The sequence below is a fragment of the Echiichthys vipera genome (assembly GCF_963691815.1).
Source record: "Echiichthys vipera genome assembly, chromosome: 15".
Taxonomy (NCBI): Eukaryota; Metazoa; Chordata; class Actinopteri; order Perciformes; family Trachinidae; genus Echiichthys; species Echiichthys vipera.
Window position 1 is genome coordinate 26,811,881 of NC_139840.1, and position 22,064 is coordinate 26,833,944.

General features: G+C 42.8%; 1 protein-coding gene across 1 annotated transcript; it reads right to left on the reverse strand.

Annotated features, from left to right (window-relative positions):
* Window positions 1–2,941: 2,941 nt before the first annotated feature.
* Window positions 2,942–20,215, reverse strand: tmem68 (transmembrane protein 68). Its single transcript, XM_083927785.1, has 9 exons — window positions 20,135–20,215; window positions 19,544–19,695; window positions 16,689–16,862; window positions 12,291–12,390; window positions 12,013–12,180; window positions 10,424–10,617; window positions 9,015–9,075; window positions 6,948–7,087; window positions 2,942–6,307 (listed from the first exon to the last, which is right to left on the reverse strand). The coding sequence occupies exons 2-9, from the start codon at window positions 19,601–19,603 to the stop codon at window positions 6,203–6,205; spliced, it is 1,002 nt and encodes a 333-aa protein (XP_083783911.1). The 5' UTR covers window positions 19,604–19,695; window positions 20,135–20,215; the 3' UTR covers window positions 2,942–6,202.
* Between the last annotated feature and the right edge of the window lie 1,849 nt (window positions 20,216–22,064).

A 22,064-nucleotide genomic window follows, 5' to 3' on the forward strand; every position in this document is an offset into this window, starting at 1 on the left:
AGATTGTAAAAACACTAAAAGGGGGCCTTTGGCTTGTAAACTTACACTTATTATATGCATATAGAAGTTGGCTAAGATAAACAACATACTCTAATATCAGAGGAATCTGAGCTAATGTGGTTGCATATCAATGAATGTATGGAGCTCCTGTGAATGAACATTTTTAACTGACGATCTATTAAGTGTGAATTAAACATTAAGTCATGGCGAAATGACCATTTAAACAACAGGAACTCATGATACGTCCTGCACTAAATCATCATGAGTCAATGAGCTACGATTTCAACATACTGGATTAAAACCAACCCTTTATTTAATGACAAAGTGCATATCAGACACATTTGATGTTTGTAATGTTCCCCAGGTGCACATGTGAGGAGTTCGTCTTCAAGGCCTTCTGACAAAATTCTCTCCGGTTCAGGCAGCAGAACAATAACATGCTACTTGGTTGAGTTGAGGGAACTATCGTGGTCTGGGGTTACAGTGAACCCTCTGGCTGAAAGCCCTGAAAGCTAACTTTTCCTGTGTGCTAAAAAGTAAATCAGAATAATTCTTATGTGATGTTAATAATATGAGCCAGGAGGAGATGGGCTTTAGGGATGAGTGAGAAAATCATGGAATGCTGCAAGGCTCTCTGTATTTTTCTTAAAGATACAGGATTAAATTGTAAGATATCGTTTTTTCCTGTCTTTACCTTTATACAACCTGAGAAATGTAAAGGTACAGTAGACCGTTTTCCGACAGTTGCAATCTGCCATTTAATCCAAGAAGAATTCTGGAATGAGGAAAGTAATTGACTTGTACTTAGAAAGAATCTTTCTAGTCTTCGGACTACTCAAGGCACTTTCACACTACTTGTCACATTTACACAGACATTCACACTGATGGCAGTGGACATCTACATACCATCTAATCTAACCATTCACACCACATTTACACACCCATGAGCAGCAGAGGGAGCAAATGTCCTCCACAGAGCTGGGTCTGTCCCACGTTCCTGCCTGTTAAAGGGAAGGTTTTTGTTGCCACCGTACTCTAAGGAGGAATTGTTGGGTCCATGTAAATCATAAATAAGAGTGTGGTCTTTACCTGCTCTGTAAAGTGTCCTGAGATAACTTTTGTTATGATTTAGCACTGTAAATAAAATTCAATTGAATCAAATTGAATTTGGGGTTCAGTGTGTTGCCCAAGGACACTTCGACATATGGACCGGGGAAGCTGGGGATCGAACCGCCGATCTCTTGAATGGAGGACGACTCACTCTTACACTGATCCAATGCTGCCCCTGTGTTTTAAGTTTGGGGCGGGGTTTACAAAGGCAGAAAGCATAGGAATATGTAAATGAAATCACAACCCCACAGTTTCAATGTCTTCCATTCCTCCTGGTTATTCCCCTTGTCAGGTGTATGTAGACCCCAACATTCAGCAGGAATCGAAGGACAAGTCCGAGCAATTTCCAGTGTGGCGGAGAGTCCAGAACTATTTGGATTAGCATTTCCCAGACTCAGGGTTAACATTCACCGATGGCTCAGATTTTGGTACAGGGTGTGCAGGTGCACCGCTGTGATCCAGTGAGTGAATTATACTAAGAGTACATGTCAGTATATACCTTTTTAATGGAATTCCATTAAAACACATACTGAGCAACATGAAATAAACTAGGACACATTTAGAACGTTTATGTTTACATGTTTGAAAAGGTTGAGGATGAACTATTGGGAATATACTGGCCTACAGTGGATAAAGAAGGAAGAAATAAATGACAGTCAATGTCATCTGACAGTTTTCCAGCACCAACAGGCGAACACTGTGGCAGATCATCATTTTGAACAGATATGATCACTGAAATGCTTATAACGTACAAGATGGAAATGTAGGGTAGCCTATACACGCTTCGTTTGGGTTCCTGCTCATGGTGGTGTGGAGGGAAATGAGCAGGTGGATATACTGGCCAAACAAACACTCAGAACAGTGGCATGCACAGATTTTTTTGAAGGGCAGGGGCGAAAAGGGAAAAAAAGGCAACATATAGCACGTCCTCACCACTGAAGAGGACACTTTAACACACGTTTTGGCCCCCAGGGTGCACTTTAGCACATGTTTTGGCTCCCAGGGGGGACTTTAGCACACGTTTTGGCTCCCAGGGGGGACTTTAGTACATGTTTTGGCTCCCAGGGGGGACTTTAGCACATGTTTTGGCTCCTAGAGGGCACTTTAGCACATGTTTTGGCTCCCAGGGGGGACTTTAGCACACGTTTTGGCTCCCAGGGGGGACTTTAGCACATGTTTTGGCTCCCAGGGGGGACTTTAGCACATGTTTTGGCTCCTAGAGGGCACTTTAGCACATGTTTTGGCTCCCAGGGGGGACTTTAGCACACGTTTTGGCTCCCAGGGGGGACTTTATCACATGTTTTGGCTCCTAGAGGGCACTTTAGCACATGTTTTGGCTCCCAGGGGGGACTTTAGCACACGTTTTGGCTCCCAGGGGGGACTTTAGCACATGTTTTGGCTCCCAGGGGGGACTTTAGCACACTACTCTGCTCCCTCAGCCTGGAATTAAATCTTCTGTACAGCATGAACTGCAGCTTTGCAGCATGACTTCCCCAGGGGATTTTAAACTACTCTGTGGGGGTCTGCTCTTCTATACGCAGGATCAGACCAGACAGGAGGCCAAATCAGGTGGAGCAAAGACACCCTTCACTCCTTCCTCCAGGACCACATTTTACTCTCTCTCGTTCTCTCTCTCTCACACACTTTTGACAGACTAAACAGTAGAAAGGAATTCACATGGAACATCTTAATAAAATAGATTTATTAACAGGTTGAAGTGGATCTCAGTATTTAAAAGTGCAACATTTATATATTGACATAATTTAAAAATACAAGTTAGATCATCTCAAAACAACATAAATATGGAAAAAAGGCAACCAATGCACAGAAGACATCACTGGAAACACACTTGGGCGTCTTTAAAAAAGGAAGAAATCAGAGTTGGCAGTGACACTTTGACGACTGTGCAAAACCATTTCATTGAATCACAATATTTATATACAGGTACTACATGCACACTATTAAGAGTATGTTCAGTAACAGGATAAATACAGTGAGTTTGTGAGCGCACTGATGGTTGTAAGAGCACACATGAAAGGCTCAGTTTCAGTCTGTTCCCTGATCCAGAATTCTGAATCTGGCCTCGCCCCGCCCACTGCTGAGCGCTCTAAACTCTTCTGTGACTACGATCTAGCTTTTACCCAAGGCTGACTGGTGAAAAAGTGCGATCAGGATGGCTAAACGTCAGAGAGAGTTAGCCAATGGCGCACGTGTTTGAGCCGGTTTCATACAGTAGTCGGCAGGGCTGCACAGCCCCTTGGGCAAACTCGGGTAGCCGTGCAGGTGGATGGCCAACTCACAGAGCCCCCCCCCCCCCCCATCTGCAACTAAGTTATAGTTTGGGGGATATGTTGTCACGGAAATCAGTGACTAGCAGATGTATCAGAATGGTTAAGTGTAGGTAGCATCTTTTCTTAGTTTCTTTTGTTTGGAAGCTTTTAGGAAGTCAGTGTCAGACACTTCAGAGGACACTAACAGAAGAAAACACTTTTTTGAGGGGAGGGAGACTTTAAAAAAGTACTCAATGATGCATCATGATGGTGTAGGGAAGGCTGTTTGAAAAGGCCACTCCATCAATTTTAAACATTAAAGATATAATCCGTAAGACTTTCATCTACTTAATTGTCTTTTAAGTTTCTATCACAGAGTGAGTTAAAACAATGGTGACTGATCATGTGACCCACTAATGAAAGACCTTCATTTGAGTGTCTGTCTCTCTAGATGTAAATAAGCCTCCATGTTAGTGACTGCTGACGGAGGTTGGTCTGCAGGTGGAGCTCATTACTGCTGGTCATGCTGCCTTCACTTGTCGGAAATAGGGAACTTCCAAGTTATGAGTCAGGCTCACTCTCGTGTCTGAACAGGTCCATTTCATTACTGCTGACTCACAATGGAGGATCATCAGACAGAGAAAGAAGACCATTCAACTTCAAGTCAAAAGAAAAAGGAACAAAAAACTGATCCAAGTGCAGAAGTGCATATAAACAAGATGGAGAGTCTGAAAGAACAGGCTCACCTGCAGTTACATCTTACTGACACAGAGGACGCTAGAAAATCTTAAATCTGATGGATAATGACTTTAAATTGAACCAGTTAACTTATTTATGAATCTGAAGTGAAGACCTGTCACCAAATCTGAGCTTTCTCTGAACAGCTTCAGTGAGCACACTTTGTTAGATTCTCCACACTGGTAGTTTTAAAGAATGTTTCTTAGAAATACTCCAAAGTGAAACCCTTTGGTGAGAAAGCCTTTGGCTCTCACTCCTGACACAGGATTTGAGGAGGGCTAAAAGGCTAAAATGGTCATTAATGTCTTTCATCTATTGTACGCCTGCAACTAATGATTATTTTCATCAGTTATTTTCTCAATTAATCGAGCCAACATGGCAAAGGCAACTGGTAAAGTATATAGTAAGCCTGCACCAAAGTGTCCCCCCAAACACTAATGAGGTCTAAAACTTCCCTCTCCCTCCACTGGCCGCCTGCTTCACTGCTGTCCTCCTTGTTTGTTTAGATTCTGTCCCTGGCTCCTGTGGCACACTTTTTTTTTCAATCAACTTTATCTGTCATTCATTCAACCAGTGTGATATCAGGGGTATTATATGAATTTAAAACAGCTCTACTCCTGAAAACAGTCGCGGTGCCTGAGAACTTTAAGCCCCGCAATGTATTCACCCAGGTGTACGCGGCGGCGGCCCCACCCCAGCTGCACACACACACACACACAATTGGATGGGAATGTCCATTCTATGGGAAAACCACCGGAATGTATGTGTACAGTCAATATAATGATATTGTGTTGATAATACAGAATGCTGCTTGTGTGTGTGTGTGTGTGTGTGTGTGTGTGTGTGTGTGTGTGTGTGTGTGTGTGTGTGTGTGTGTGTGTGTGTGTGTGTGTGTGTGTGTGTGTGTGTGTGTGTGTGTGTGTGTGTGTGTGTGTGTGTGTGTGTGTGTGTGTGTGTGTGTGTGTGTGTGTGTGTGTGTGTGTGTGTGTGTGTGTGTGTGTGTGTGTGTGTGTGTGTGTGTGTGTGTGTGAGAGAGAGAGAGTGAGTGTGAGAGACTATATATACAGGTTAATCTCATTTACATCATGTCGTCCTACTCCTGTAACCTTAGACCAGCGTCTGGTATGTACTGGAGGAAACTATGATACTGGTTCATACGTGTAAATGCAACTTCAGAGAAACGACAACCAAATAGCCTTTTATAGTAGGTCGACCTTACCCACTGGGTTCAGCTCTGGCTGCTCTGCCTGTCCAGTCTAACCCTGCGGCCTGTTACGAGGAATTAGTGTGCTCCACTTTTTGCTCTAAGTCAAGTGAAACTGCTGCGTGAACTCACAGTGATGTAAATGTACATCATTACAAGCAATTGTCTGTATAGTAGGGTTATACCCGACTCAGAACTACGACACAAGAGGCGACTGCAACAACTGCTGGACTTAAAGAATCTCAGTCCACTGAGGGGTCTCCGACTGACGATTCCAATCTCTGACTTTCAGGAGGCCGCCCTACTGCACAGTCACTCTAATGTATCAACCTAACTAACACTGGGAATCTCTTGCTGACAAACGTACTTGTATCACAATTTTCAGTGAAGAAATTGCCTGATTCCCATATATTTAAAGTGAGAACATCTACAACGACCAATTACATCTAACCCGAAGATAAACCAAGCAATCAGCCCACGGTCCTGAGATCCATCTTTAACTGACCACACCCTACAAGAGTTAAGACAAAGATGTCGTAACACAAGGAAAAAAGAATTACATTTTCATTGGTTTTTGAGGTATGATTATCATAGAGTCCTGTACTGTATCACAACACCAGTGTAGCTTTAAACAGATTCAGCAGATGGAAAAGGGATCATTGCACGCAAGGAAACACAGCAGAAACATGCGATACAAAGAACATTAATGGAAAAGGACCCTCAGCACGCAAGTCAGTGTTGTTTGGAAGCAGTGAAGAAAGCTGTGCAAATATTCCAACATTAGGCCACCGGACCTGTGCACACTGTAGCCCTCTGAGCCAATAACACGTGCCCTTGGTCACACACTGGATACTTAGTCTCTGCTGTTGTGCTGCTGATGTTAATGCTCTTTGTGCTTGGTGCGGAATCTCTCCAACAAGGCCCTCAGGATGTTCCCTGGGATCTGCTGGTGCTGGTCTATCAGAGCCTGAACTGCCTGGTGCACCTGCGGAGCAACAGCACTGCGTATGAATGAATGTGTTTAGTGCTCAGAGTATTACAGACATCCTGCAGGACACCCCTCTAACTGTCCCCACAACAGTGCTGATGAGCAGTTTAAGAAGCATCAACGTGGGCTGTGCCTCCATGACACCTGGACAATGGTATTTACCAACAGAGTTAACAGTCTTTCTAAATGGACTGTGAATGAAAGAGAGAGAGAACGGAAGACATAAAAAAGAGAAGGGGAAAGAAAGAAAGACATAAAAAAGAGAGACATAACAAAGTGAGAGAGAAAGAAAGACATGAAAAGAGAGAAAGAGAGAGAGAGCGGAAGACAAAAAAGAGAGAAAGACATAAAAAGAGGGAGAAAGAAAGAGAAGGGGAAAGCTAGACATAAGAAAGAGAGAGAAACAAAGACAAAAGAGAGAGAGAGAGAGAAAGACATAAAAAAAGAGAAAGAAACACAAAGAGAGAAAGAAACACATAAAAACAGATAAAGAAAGACAAAAATGAGAGAGAAAGAAAGAAATACATACAAAAGAGAAAGAACAAAAGAAAGGAAGAAACATAAAAGAGAGAAAGAGAAAAATAAAAAGAGAGAAAGAGAAAAGAAAGTCCTAGAAAGAGAGAAGGAGCTCACTGACTTTGTCTGCCAGCTCTGCAGCGTTCATGTTGGGCTCATAGGGGATGGGGTCACCAAGGAAGGTCCGGAACTTGACAGGAAATCCACCATAAACAGGAGCTATGGGGAGACGGAACCTCTCATAGATCCAGCGGAAGAGTCCTGAAAGACAGAGACTGAACTATACAGATCCATATCCACCTGAGTCCGGTCAGCACACTCCCCACTGAAGGACGTTATGTAAGGCTAACGGAGAGCAAGCCAGTCATTACTGCTAATTCAAACCCTGAAAGGGTGATGGAGGAGCTGCATCCTGTGCACCCAATTCCACCACAGTTTAATTCACAGTAATGACCCGCTCACTCTACATTATCCCGCTTATTACAATGCTACTCAGTAAAGAAATCAATGATATGCTACAACATTGATGTGAACAGAAAGCTAACACTTTTTTTGCCATCATTGTCCCAGATATGGGTTAGAAGGAGCCTGCTATACCAAGTAGTAGGTTCAGAAGGCCGTTATCATCTATTCACACAGCAACAGACTCCACGGCGTCACTTTTGAACGCTCTGGGAGCCCCATTACAAAGAAACAAAGCTAACATTTCTTGTTCAGGTTTCTTCGGTTTGGAAACGTTTTTGATTTGGGTTCAAATCCTTATGTTCATGGCTTTAGTTGAGAACTTGAGAACTAAGGGGTGTTACGCACGAAAGTTAATGTGTGTAATCTTTAAAAAGTCATCGCCCACTCCACACAGACTCCACTGACTCCACTCTCCCAGGTAAAAGTCCTGTGTTTGTCCGACCCATCCATCACCACAACCTGTCACTCTTCACACTACTCCCTCCCATGTCGCATCTCTCATTGCATGAATTCACATCCTGACTGCAAATTTTGTCCTGTACTTCATGTTTTTTGATAAGGGAGTGTGAATGTTTTACACCGACTGCAGCAGCAAGCGTAGCACAAACTGAGCGTATGAGATTCTTGATTTGGGATTTGTAGAATAGGATTTGTGCACCAATGAAGAATTTGTGTAACTGCTGTTGCAAGTTTTAGCATTTTTCTGTGACTTCAAATTTACTGATGCACGTGTGACTATTGTCTACAGATGTAACAGGTGCTCAGTTGATTTGTTCCAATAATACATTCATATAAACACGTCCTCATCTTATACACAACTCTGTCTCTGCTGCTGATGAGGCTAATTGGGAACCTGCAGTCCCGTCTACTAACATCCGACAGCTAAAAGTTTCCCATTCTATGTGCATCGACCGAAAAAATCATGTTCAGGTGCAGCAACACATCATTCTGCACTTTTAAACCACCCTGAATCAGCACAGGGCAAATCCCTTCACTACGACAGCACTACTCATCACTTGACACTTTTGTTACTTACTTGTCATTGTGCATGTACATTCACTACATACCTGTTTACATTTAGTTTATTCATAAGCAAATACTGTCTACCCAGTTTATAGTTATTACTTTTTGTGATTTATTATGTTTCTATTTTAGCCTTAAATTGATGCTACTATGTCTTAGATTGTCATTTTTGCTTTGACTTACATATTTAATGAGCACTGTTGGAAGGAGGCTCCAAGGGCTTGTTCTTGTAATTGTTTTGCACATAACAATAAATCCCTGGAAATCAAACCCACTCTCTGAAGCAGAGCCTTGGGCAGTAGGTGTCCCTGTTTCTTTTCCTGTTGTGTTTTGCAGGTGCTTCATGGAGAGCTGATTGCAGTGTGCTCTGCCCTATAAATACCTCCCTCATTGAGTCACTCTCTTTTCTCAGCAGCCAGCATTTGTTCTCCCTACTTTGGCGCAGCCTTTGAGCCATGCTGTGACACTGGATGTATCCTACTCACAAGTATTATGTGTGTATCAAAGCTTGATACATGAGCTGCTCTATTGTCTGTTGGACTGGACGATTATCCCCAACTATCTTTTCATGTGTCACAACGCTCTCCATACAGCTGCTTCCACAGCTGTGACCTTTGTGAACATGAAGTTGTGTGTCCATCCGGGACACCATCAGCTTGGTGGTGCTGTCTTTGTGATTAGAAGGTTCTTCTACACTTACTGAGTGTTCCCAGAGATCTGAAGCCTTCCCGCAAATTTTGAGTAAACATTGGAATTACTGGCTGAAAGAAAGAGAAGGCAAGAGAAAGAGAAGATTAGAAAAGTGCTTTCTACACTGCAGAATTCTAATAAATATGTTCAGACAGCACATTATGACACCTGTTAAGTTTAATGTAGGAGTGAAGTAACATTATTTATTCTATTTAGTTCAGTTATTCGCAACAATCCAGACACGCTGTGAGAAATGAATGAAATTTGAATGCGTCTAAACTGACACATTACTCAAAATTCGCAGAAAATGTTCCCTGAAATACTTGAGGGAATATTATTTGTAGATTGCGGTTTTGGTTCGACAAACAAAATCCTCATATCTAGCCCTGACATAACCACCGAAACAATGCAAAAATGTCCATTGAATTTATTTTTCAATACAACTTCTATCACGATGTGGAAAAACCAGCAGCCGAACCGCGTTAGCTGTAATATTTAAATCATCTAGTCGACACTTTAGGTTCTGATCATTGCACGCTGTTCATGTTAATCTTGATTACAAAAACAGACGTGCTTATTTTTATATAGATGGTATATAAATCAGAAAACATGCTATATCCTGATATACATCCCTATCGACTTATGAAATGACCTACAGTATATCTGATAATAAATAATAATTCATTTTATTTATATAGCGCTTTTCAGTGACCCAGAGACGTTTCAATGACATGAAAATGAAAACAAAAAAAACTAAACAAGAAAGGGGTAATGACAGTGAGGGTAATGAATGTGGCATAAATAATAACAGGTGTTGGCCATACTGCCCAGCCCATGTTTAGCTGGCTGTTTGCAGTGTGACAATTTACAATATGACCACAGTGTCATCTTATAATGAATTGCCTCTTAAATTTGAATGTGACATTACAGTTCTGCCCAAACGCCTGTGTCATCAGACTTCTAATCCACTTCTGCTGGTCAGCTGCGTTTACATGTCACCCACTAAAACATGTGACACTTGTTTGTATTTGCGGTATGTAATTATGCCAGGAAACTCAAATTACAAGTGATTTTCAGACAGTATTTCCAAACAATTAACAGAAATTAAACAATATTACAACGTAGACATTTTTTTCTTAAAATGAACTAATGAAACAGATTTATGTTAATTTGCGGAAACAACAGTTTTTAACAAGTGACATGAAAATGGTTAATGCAGCATGTCCACATCCATCGTTCAGTTAAGACTCAGAGAGGGGGATAAACTGCCCCTGCATCCTGCTAGTGTATTGGGAAACACTGCAATGCAAAGTGAACTCTACAATGTGGATATAATCTAGGATGTTATGCACTCCAGGCTGAAACTTGAACAAAAGCACTCACAGACAGTGAAAGTACATTTCAAGAACAACAACGCACCACTTGAGAGTCAATGGCGACCTGGGCGAAGCCTTTTCGTTTGCCCCACAGAAGAGGGTAGGTCTCATCGCTGAACAGAGCCTCCCGCACTCCTCCTGGAGAAATGCCCAGCAGGTGACCATTCTTCAGAGCCCGCACACACTCCTCCTGAGGACCATGGATCACACTGAACACCTCCAACAGCAACTTGAAACCTGGAGGAACGAGACAGGATGACATAGAGTAAGGATACAGTAGAATAAGAAAGAGCCGAGGGCTGAAGGAAATAAAATCTGATTTAGCAGCATCTTAAAATGTGAGGAAAAAACAGATGGTTACGATGTCACATTAGGTGACCTCGCTGTGGTTCTGACACGGTGGACCCCAAGCAATCACAACTTGCTGTCATTGAACTCCTTGACATACAGAGGTGAACAGTAAGGTTCCAGGGGCTGACTTCACTGTGCCACCTGACAGCACCAACAACAAATGTTTCTAGAGTAGATGGAATCACAGGGTTTCTGGCCCACTATTATTTCCACCGCTGCTTTGGAATTTTAAAGATAAAGTCGGAGATGCCAAGTTTCAACTTTTTGTTTTTAGTTAAGCCTTAACCAAGCCCCCCCCCCACCACAGCGACTTTCTGGTTGATCCCATACAGAAGTGCCAACAACTGCAGTAGGAGCAGTTTGCACAATAAAGCAGTTTCTCATTGACCCCCATGTTAAAACAGGCCGTTTTCACAGCATCATTAAACCTGTTTAAGGCCTGGGACAAAAAAACATTATAGTCTGTTTGTTTACGTCATATCTCCATGACAACACTGAGGGGGGTGAATTTTTTATGCGTACCAGGCTAGTTTTTATTTTATTTGAGGTTAAAGTTTATGGATAATTAGGGGCGTGCCCTCACTTCTCCGCGGAGGCTAGTTGTCAGAATTAGCATCATTAGCATGCTAACTCATCTCGACCTGGACTGTGGTCATTCGTGTGGTGGTGTTTCCATAAATGACAAGATGGTTTGCTCTTCGATCAACCGTACAAACAGATGGTTTCACAACATGTTAACGTTAGCTCTGTTTTGCTAATTAAATAGCCGCACTTGCACCATGACTTGAATATAGTGTACTATCGATGGCACAAACACTAGATGCTAAGCTGGAGCAGCGGGAGGATTCAGGCTGTGAGCGTCGGTGTTTTTACAGTCTATGAGCGTGGAACTGTGCTGAATATCAGTTTAAATCATAAATGCTGGCTGCACCTCACTCTCAGAATTGGTGTGTTTTCCACTAGACTGACACGGGAGTGCCTGCACTCGACTCTGCTAGAGACTGACCTGCCGTGTCAGTCTCTAACCTCCTGTTCTCTAAATCCTGTTCCTGTTACAAAATTTTAAAAATGGACTCCTGTTCCCGTAAAAAGGTTGAGAGAACGGACCTTGACTGAGATGCTACGTCTTTTATACAGTCTATGGCCCTAAGTTGTGTAAAAGAAAATCTTAAAAACAACAAAATGAAAGGTAAACAAAACATACACAGCACATATGATGAGACTAGCAGAGATTGGTTTGTGCATGCATGTGTGTGTGCATGTGTGAAACAGTGAGAGTACCTGGGATCTTGAAGAGTAAGTGATCAGCCACAGAGTGGCAGGGCCGTCCCTTCTGCAGGATAACATTGGCCAGAAAGTAATAGTAGTCGATGGGAATGGCTCCATGATAGTACACTATCAGTGCTGGTCCTTTGTCAGGGATCTTGTCCATCCCGTGGATCTCATAACCTAGTACGCAGGTCAGAGTACATGAGGCATACATTTTATCCTATAAAAATGGATCAGTAATGTGGTCCTGAGAGCTCAATGCACTTGAAATGAAGCCCATTGTGTCTTACCATGCCATATGGCTCCATGTCCATCCCACAGAGTAGCAAGGGTCTTCCTGGCTCCATCCCACAGGTTGTTGCAGTAGGCTTCCCTCAGCTGATTCTTCCTCTGTTAGAAGAAAGCATCAAAAAAGATCAGGTTTGGAGTGACTCAAAAACAAGAAAGAATAACAGAACCGCAATCTTATTTCAATAGTTCTAATCTAATGTCCTAATCCTAATATTCATCTTTTTTTAGTTTCATTTCTCCACTGTGACTGGACATGACTGTCAATAACAGATCTGGTTAGGGTTGCAGAAGCTCATTGTTATTCTCTTCTTATACATCCCTCTTGCAAATGCTCAGACTTAATGTAGGTAAACATGAGAAAGGAGTCAGGACCATTACAGATATGGCCACAGTTCTTCACTGTGGACCACAGAGGGCGTTATAGGGAATAACATGAAGGAGGAGGTGCACTCTGCTCTTTAACAGCTGCATTAGTGAAGAATTTTAACGTTTATTTTGCAATTGAATGGCTGTTGGTCTCCATCATGGTTTAATTAATGGCCACCGGGAGGGTGAGGGATGCTCATCCCTTTTTCTCATCATTTAACCGACCTAACAATAGATCGAACAAAATCCTTCTATAGATGTTCCAAACAATGGCATTATGAATAGAGAGAATAAGGAACTCTGCAGACTATTAACTGACAGTCTGACAATGATGAACCAAAGTTAAAAATAACAAAGTATGTTGTATGTTCTGAAGAGATGATAATTAGGTGATTTTTGTACAACAGTACTCTTAAGGCCGACCAAAATGTGCTTTTAATCTCTCTGGTGTATCAAGCCTGGTGCTGCTACAGTCTTTAAATGAATCTGATATGGAGATATTTTGCTTTCTTTATTCTAGAACATGGTCTTTCAGTTTGAGCGCATTATTCACTGATTTCACGTTCAGATGTATCACTCTCCTTCAAACTCTACCCTCGTCTACAAATGGCTCCTTCTTTTGCTCATATAGTTTCTTATGCATTCACATTTTTTCTGCAACATATTGTTGATCGCACTTAGATTTGTTGTTGCACGCACAGATTTCCTGCTCCCAACTTCAGCTCTTCTCCTCACACTCACACTGTTTATGTGTGCTCTCGAGTTGTCTGCTTGTGGATTTCTGCTGTGCGCTTCGAGTTTTTGTGTGACAACCCTATCAAAAATCCTCAACCAATAGGATTCCAGGTGTAGTGCTGACCAATGAAATGATCACGGTCTCCTTGCGGGTACATTTGCTTACTTCTTAGAGCATCCCGTGCGGGTGGTTACTCTTTAACCCGGTTATGAGGACGGTGCTGTGTCAGATAGGGATTTAAGCTTCTAATTTTGATATTAGAACTTGTGAACAGCGGCTTAGTGCTGCTTGGGCGCACTGGTGCTTTTTTTTCCCAAATGAGAAAAACAGAATAGTTTCAGTTTTAATAATCTGGTTGATATTCATACAGTTTTTTTGCATATTTTTCTCCTTGCCAGTCGGCAAGTCTGGTAGATCGAGTTGACTCAGTCAAATTTTGAATGTTTACAACTCTCACGCCCCTCCCCCTCTACCACCGAGCTCCTCTGCTCCCTCCCATCGAGTTCTCGTCAGTGTGTGTGCACCAGATTCTTGTGAACGCGCCCCTGTCTTCTCTCATCGATAAACATCATGGAGTACACGCTACATGGAGGTAGGCTGGCTACCTTACTCATAGATAGTAACTGCTAACGTCATCTAGCGTATGCCTAGCTTGAGGCGTGATCCAGCTTTCATGACCATAGGTGAGGGTAGGAATGAAGATTGACCGGTAGATCAAGAGCTTTGCCTTCTGGCTCAGCTCTCTTTTCGTCTACGGTGCGGTAGAGCGGCTGCAACACCGCACCCGCTGCTCCGATTCTCCGGCCAAACTCACGCTCCATTGTCCCCTAACTTGTGAACATGAGGTACTTGAACTACTTCTCTTGGGGTAAGGACTCATTCCCTACCTGGAGTAAGCAATCCACCAGTTTCCTGCTGAGAGCCATGGCCTCAGATTTAGAGATGCTGATCCTCATCCCAGCCGTTTCACACTCGGCTGCGAACCAATCCAGTGAGTGCTAAAGGTCACTGACCGACGATGCCATCAGGACCACATCATATGCAAAAAGCAGAGACGAGATCCTCAGCCCACCGAACTGCAACCCCTCCCCACCACGACTACACCTCGATATCCTGTCCGTGAAAATCACAAACAGGATTGGTAACAAAGCGCCCCCCTGGCGGAGGCCGACCCCCACTGGGAACGAATCTGACTTACTGCCGAGGATCCGGAACACAGCTCTCGCTGGGTGTACAGAGATTGGATGGCCCACAGAAGTGACCCCCTCAACCCATACTCCCACAGCACCTCCCACAGTATCTCCTGAGGGACTCATCTGCCTTCTCCAGATCCACAAAGCACATGTAGACTGGATGGGCATACTCCCAGGCCCCCTACAGGATCCTTGCGAGAGTGAAGAGCTGGTCCGTTGTTCCACGTCCAGGACGAAATCCGCATTTTCCTTTTCAATCTGAGATTTGATTATAGGACGAACCCTCCATTCCAGCACCTTGGAGTAGACTTTACCAGGGAGGCTGAGTAGTGTGAGCACACACCCTCTGGTCCCCCTTTTTAAATAGGGGAACCACCACCCCGGTCTTCCCCTCCCTTGGCACTGTCCCAAAGTTCCACGCAATGTTGAAGAGACAACCAAGACAGCCTCTCCAAACCCAAAACTTTCAGCATTTCTGGACGAATCTCATCAATCCCTGGGGCTTTGCCACTGTGGAGTTGTTTGACTACCTCAGTGACTTCCGCCAGAGATATTGACAATGATTCCCCATCAGCCTCCAGCTCTGCCTCTACAAAAGGAGTTCCTCAAAGTGCTCCTTCCGCTGCCCGATTACCTCATCAGCTGAGGTCACCAACATCCCGTCCTTACTGTAAACAGCTTGGACGGTTCCGCGTTTTCCCCTCCTGAGGTGTCGAATGGTTTTCCAGAAGCACCTTGGTGCCGCCCGAAAGTCCTTCTCAGTGACTTCTCCGAACTCCCCCCACACCCGCTGCTTTGCCTCTGAGACAGCAGAGGCTGCAGCCCTTCTGGCCCGTCGGTACCTTGCAACTGCCTCCGGAGTCTTCTGGGATAACATATCCCCCGGAAGGGCTCCTTCTTCAGCTTCCCTGACCACCGGTGTCCACCACGGTGTTCGAGGGTTACCGCCCCTTGAGGCACCTAAGACTTTGGGGCCACAGCTCACTGCTGCAGCTTCAGTAATGGAAGCTTTGAAAATTGCCCACTCCGGTTCAATGCCCCCAACCTCCACAGGGATGCCAGAAAAGCTCCGCCGGAGGTGTGAGTTAAAGATCTCTCGGACAGGGGCCTCCTCTAGACGTTCCCAGTTCACCTGCACTACTCGTTTGGGCTTACCTGGTCTGTCTAGAATCTTCCCCCATCCTCTGACCCAACTCATCACCAGATGATGATCAGTAGACAGCTCTGCCTCTCTCTTCACTCGAGTGTCCAAAACATACGGCCTCAGATCAGATGATACGATCACAAAATCGATCATCGACCTTTGGCCTAGGGTGCTCTGGTACCACGTACACTTATAAGCATCCTTATGTTCGGACATGGTGTTAGTTATAGACAATCCATGACTAGCACAGAAGTCTAATAACAGACGGCCGCTCGGATTCAGATCAGGGAAGCCGTTCCTCCCAATCACGCCTCTCCAGGTGTCTCCATCATTGCCCACGTGGGCGTTGAAGTCTCCCAGCAGAACTATGGAGTCCCCTACTGGAGCCCCTTGCAGGACTCCATTCAGGGTCTCCAAGAAGGCAGAATACTCTGAACTGCTGTTCGGTGCATATGCACAAACAACAATCAGAGTTTTCCCCCCTACCACCCGCAGGCGTAAGGAGGCAACCCTCTCTTCCACCGGGGTGAACGCCAACACCGCGGCGCTCAGCCGGGGGTTTGTGAGTATCCCCACACCCGCCTGGCGCCTCACACCCTCGGCAACTCCACAGAAGAATAGGGTCCAACCCCTATCCAGCAGTTTATGGAGGCAAAATACTACTTTTTACTCTTGAAATCTATTTGACTATATTTGACTCAGTATAAGATCAATTAAATACCGGTTATAAGTCTCATTAATTGCTAATAACCGCTTTTGGTAACGGCCCTGAAAAAATAAAAGCGGTCGACAACAGCAACAGAGAGTTTTGTATTAGACGGTGTGTCTGCGTTGCTCCACCGTTGTAGGGGATGTGAATGGAAATGCATCCTACATGCTAAGGCACATTTGACAACTCCTATGACCGAATGCTTGATTCCCTCCAGGCTATGGCACAGATAATAAAGTGTTTGCATACCTTGTAGACATGAAGGAAGAGGATAGAGAGGTAAAGGAGGATGACGATGAGCCAGGGCAGGATGAAGACGACAGCCAGGGGGGTGAAGACCCACAGCAGGTACTCCAAAACACTCAGATAGTCCGCCAACTGACCAAGACCTGCCCATTCCTCCCACGCATGAAACACACACACCTGTGGACCAAGACAGAGAGGTCAAAATATGAGTGAACTGGCCGGAGTGAACCATCTCAACAGCTACTGCATGGATTAACACAAAAGTTTGAACAGACATTCATGTTTACCGGAGGATGATTCCTAATGGCTTTGGAGACATTTGTGATTAAAAGCTGCAACGTAGCTGGAGATATGAATCATGTTTGTATCCAATTTGTATATAATTAGAGCAGCATGAACCCATTTTATATTCACCCCAATTGTAGTGGATTTGAAGGACAAGTTATAGGGGTATACATCTGAAATTATGAGCAATAAAACCAAGAGGCATTGCTCAAAGCGTATAACAGCATTAGTGTGATGAGTTTTTTGTGTGATTTAGGTGAAACGACGGGTACATGAACCTGAATTTATATATCAAAACAGGATCCAATTTTGGCAGGAATCTCCCCCACGGAGGATAGCCAAACTCTGCACACACTGCCCACATTATTGCAATGACACAGAGCAGGTTTGAATTGGCAAGTATAGTAAGTAAGTATATATAATATATGTGTGTATAATATGTATGTATAATATGAAGCCTATATATAGAAAGAAGCACATGGCATACAAGACAGCCAATACAATCAAATGGAATGGTCAAAGTCGACATATACACAGGAGATCAAAATTAGAGAACATAGTATTAATACTTGATTTATTTTGAAATACTGTTATTTTCTATTGTCCATGATTTGATAGAATATCCTGTGTCTATACCACTGCTGTACTAACATGTTTTTAAAAAATAACCAAGGCACATCAACAACAAAAACCTTTATTTAGTGAAAAACACAGTGATCAAAATGAGAGAACAGTGTTCATTGTGTCAGAAGAGAAGATTTCAACAATGTTTTCTTCTCTAGGATTCAAAAATGAACAGGAAGTGTAGAGGCCACAGCTTTGAATGACTTCAGCACATCTGCACTCACAGGACATCACTAGTTTCTCACACTGCTCTGGTTTGATCTGGGTCCATTCTGACTCAGTCTCTTCCACAGTTCACTAACTGGAGAGGGTTTCTTACACATTACTTTGTTACCAAGGATTTTCCAGAGATTCTCTATAGGATTTAGATCTCCATTGTAGTTGTTGAAGTGCCTTGGTTATTTACAAAAACATGGTTGTACAGCAGTGGTGTAGACACAGTGAATATTCTATCAAAAAACAGTAAAAAAGTATTAATAATTCTATTTTTTTTTTATCTCCAGTGTAGTTTATAGACTTTTAAGGTGTGGTAACATTACAGTGAATTAAAAGATTTATTCTCAGTCTATTCAGCCTTCATTAAATTCAATCCTTCAAAACACAAACTACTTGTGTTTATTGTTCATTCCCTTATACAACCCAGTTTCCAAAACAATTGGGAGGCTGTGAAAAATGTAAATACAGTCAGAATGGGATGGTTTGCAAATCATCGAAACCCCACATTTAATTAAAAATAGTACAGAGAGAACATATCAAATATTGAAACTGAACAATTTCATTGTTTTTTGAAAATGATATGACCATTTTAAATTTGATGCCAGAACCACGTTTCAAAGGAGTCAGGACAGTGGCAGCAAAAGAGTGGAAAAGTTGTGAAATGCTAAAAGAAAACAGCTGGTGGAACATCTCACAATGAATGAACAGGTTAGTGACATGATGGGGTATAAAAAGAGTCTTTCTGAAGTAAAGTTCCCCACTCTGTGAAAGACCGCACTGAAAAATAGTGACACAGCTTAAGAATATTTTTTCTCAGGTAAAAAGAATTTGGGGATTTCATCATCTACTGTACATAATAGTGATTCAGAATAGATTCAGAGAATACAAAGACATTTCTGTATGTAAGCGACAAGGCTGAAAACCATTATTGGATGTTGGTAAATGGACTTGTACTTCTACAGCGCCTTTCTAGTCTTCTGACTACTCAAGGCGCTTTCACACTACTTGTCACATTCACACAGACATTCACACTGATGGCAGTGAACATCTACATACCATCTAATCTAACCATTCACACCACATTAACACAGTTATGTGCAGAATTCGGAGCAATTCAGGGTTCAGTGTCTTGCCCAAGGACACTTGGGGGAGCTGGGGATCGAACCGCCGATCTCTCGAATGGAGGACAACCCACTCTACTCTAGCCACAGCCACAACAACATGTGATGTTCATTAAAAACAGACAAATTCTGTAGTGGAAGTCAGTGCATGGGCTCAAAACACATTGTCTGTGAGCACAGTTCATCACTGCATCCACAAACGACAGTTGGAACTCTACCATGCAAAGAGAAAAAAGAGATCCAGACTCACTGCTGACTTCTCTGGGCCCACTCTCATTTAAGATGGACTGAGGCCAAGTGGAAAACTGTCCTGTGGTCTGAAGAGTCAAAGAGTGCAACAAAAGAGGTGCGAGAGGTGAGAGGGAAACATGACCCTGTAGCAAGTGTTTTGAACGTGTTGCTGGCATCAACTTCTAAATGATATCATTTTCAAAAACAACAAAACATGTTGTCTTTGTGCTATTTTCAATTACACATGAGGTTTCAATGGTTTGCATTGTTTTTATTTATATTAGTATGTAACGTGTCCCAATTCGTTTTGAAACAGGGTTGCACTCTCATCTTTATTATGCTGTAAATGGCATTACTAAAAATGAACTTCAAGGTTCCTACCAGGAGGGAGACAGTGTCCTCTGCACCCATCAGACAGGACTGGTTCCCACTGGCTGACATCCTGCTCAGCTGTCAGACACACAAGCCGGAGTTCAAACAGCCGATGACAGCCTCATGGGGAGGGAACACTGCACAGAGAGCATCCGCTTCCACTACAGGAGAGGAGAGCAAAACACCTTTACAGTTCAATATGTGCTGCGCGCGCGTGTGTGTAGTATTTCCTTTTGTTGTACTGTGTTTTATTCACTGTCTGTGTTAATACAGATACACTTAACAACGTAAGCATAAGTAGACTACTACGCTTTAGAAAATATATTCATAACGTTAGAAGTATTTGAAACGAATGACACTATATTCACGACTGACGACATCAAAGGAACTAAATGCGATATAGACTAAAAAGATAACAAGAGTACAGGAGCTGTGGTCAACCATGAGCGGACGTGGAGAGGGTGACAGCTGTACACGGATATGGAACTGTTATGTATGGAAATGTGATTTGACAGCAGCCTTCAGTGTTAACGTTAACAGCCAATGTCACCTCCACGTCCCGTTACACTACACCCACACAATGAGCACACACACCGTTACCTTACAGTAGACTGTCACTCTGTGAACAGAGACATTCAAACACGCCACTGTGTATTTAATGTGCTAGCACAGCAAACACATCTGCTAGCTAACAACTGTCCTCCTCCTTCTTCGTCTTCTTCGTCTTCTTCTTCTTCTTCTTCTGTTGTGTTGTTGGCGGTTAGCAAACTAGCTTAAAAGTGCATTACCGCCACCGGCTGGACTGTGTGTGAGCGTGTAACAAGAACTGATGTAGAAAAACAAACAGAAAACAAACGAACTCGGCTAAATGAGTTTCTTTTAATAACATCACAGTATACCCACACCATCCTGCCTGCTGCTTTCCCTAAGAGACATGATGGTGTTGCCTTCCTTTTTGGTCCATTCAGTCCATGAGCCAGGGGCGGTGATCGGTAGCTGTCATCTGGGGCAGGGGTCTGCAACCTTTACTATCAAAAGAGCCATTTTGCCCCCTCTTCCACCAGATACAATTTGTCTGGACCCCAAAAAACACATTTCATGTCACAGCTTATAAAGGTTTATATATAGTTACTGTTACCTGGCTTTGTTACCTGTCCTAAAATTGTGGTTGTTTGCTAATTTCTGTGTCCACAAAACCCTATTTTCCTCCTTTTTAATTGATAATAATTAATCAATTAATAATCTAAATATGCTCTAGCCGGCCCCCGAGGCGGGGTCCTCCCGTCCACCCTGACCCCTCCCCTCCGTTAGTTAGGGTTAGTATAGTGTTTATCCGTCACTTGGGGCCAGTTGTTCAAAACATTTAATCTGGATCAAAATTATCCGGATTTGGAAATCCCATTTTTTGCTATCCAGGATCAGGTAATCTGTCTTACTTTTATGCCGGTTTTTCAAAGCAACATTGGATTGGATCACTCTGATCCAGATACACAGTTTTCAAGATTACCAAATCCGGATTGCAAGTGCTCTAAATGGGAGGACACATCAGTGGGCTACAGCTATGTAAAGAACAACAGGCAGAAGAGCCAACATGGGGTCACTGTAAGTGTTTTTTTTATTTTGAAACAAAACACAAATATAACAAACATCCACTTCCATTCATAATTTCTTTTATGGCCTCCATCTGAGCCACAACAAATACAAAACAAATATGCAAATGCATTGTGGGTATTTTGAAAACGTCTTATATGAAAAAAAAAAAAAAAAAAAAAGAATGTTCAGGGTTCTTTGTCATTTGAGGAGGAGAGAGCAGCATTTTCAGGCCCTGATTTTAGGAGGCGGATCTGAAGTTTCACTTTGGTTTGCTGCACTTTGGTCAGCTTGATTTGTTCCTCTGGAGTATCTGTGCTCCTGCTCTTCAGTTTCTCGTTTGAGAAGTGATTGATAGGCATCATCATTATTATTTGGCAAAGGACGCTTCAAGCCTCTTTTCTCAGCTCCTATGACTACTGAAGACCCAGACCAACCTCTGGTTCTGTCAGAATGAGAGACTGACTGGACGTGTAGTGAGGGATGCCATTGTTAGACATTATTTTCATCTGTGATGATTGTTTGTTTGAAATTAATATACAGTGATGACAGAAAAATTGAAATATTATTTTTGTTTGTTATTGAAATCTGGGGGATTGTTTCATTGTTTTCACAAGATCATTTTTATTTTATTTTATTTTGACTTTACTTTGATGAAATGCTTATTTGGTAGCCTATGTCTACTTTATTTACTTTATCACTTTAACAGTTAAACAAGTGCAAAATATAAATAAAAGTATATACACTAAATTATTCAAATGTATTATTTTACCAATTTTACAGTTTTACTACATTTCCTTCCTGAAATCCACCTTGAAATCCTCCCAAATGTTGGGATCATGATAATCCTGTTCTTTTGGATCAAAGTTATCCAAATCCTACTGAACAACACAAAGTGAAGATTTGATCCAGATTCAAACTAGGATTGGATTCCAGGATC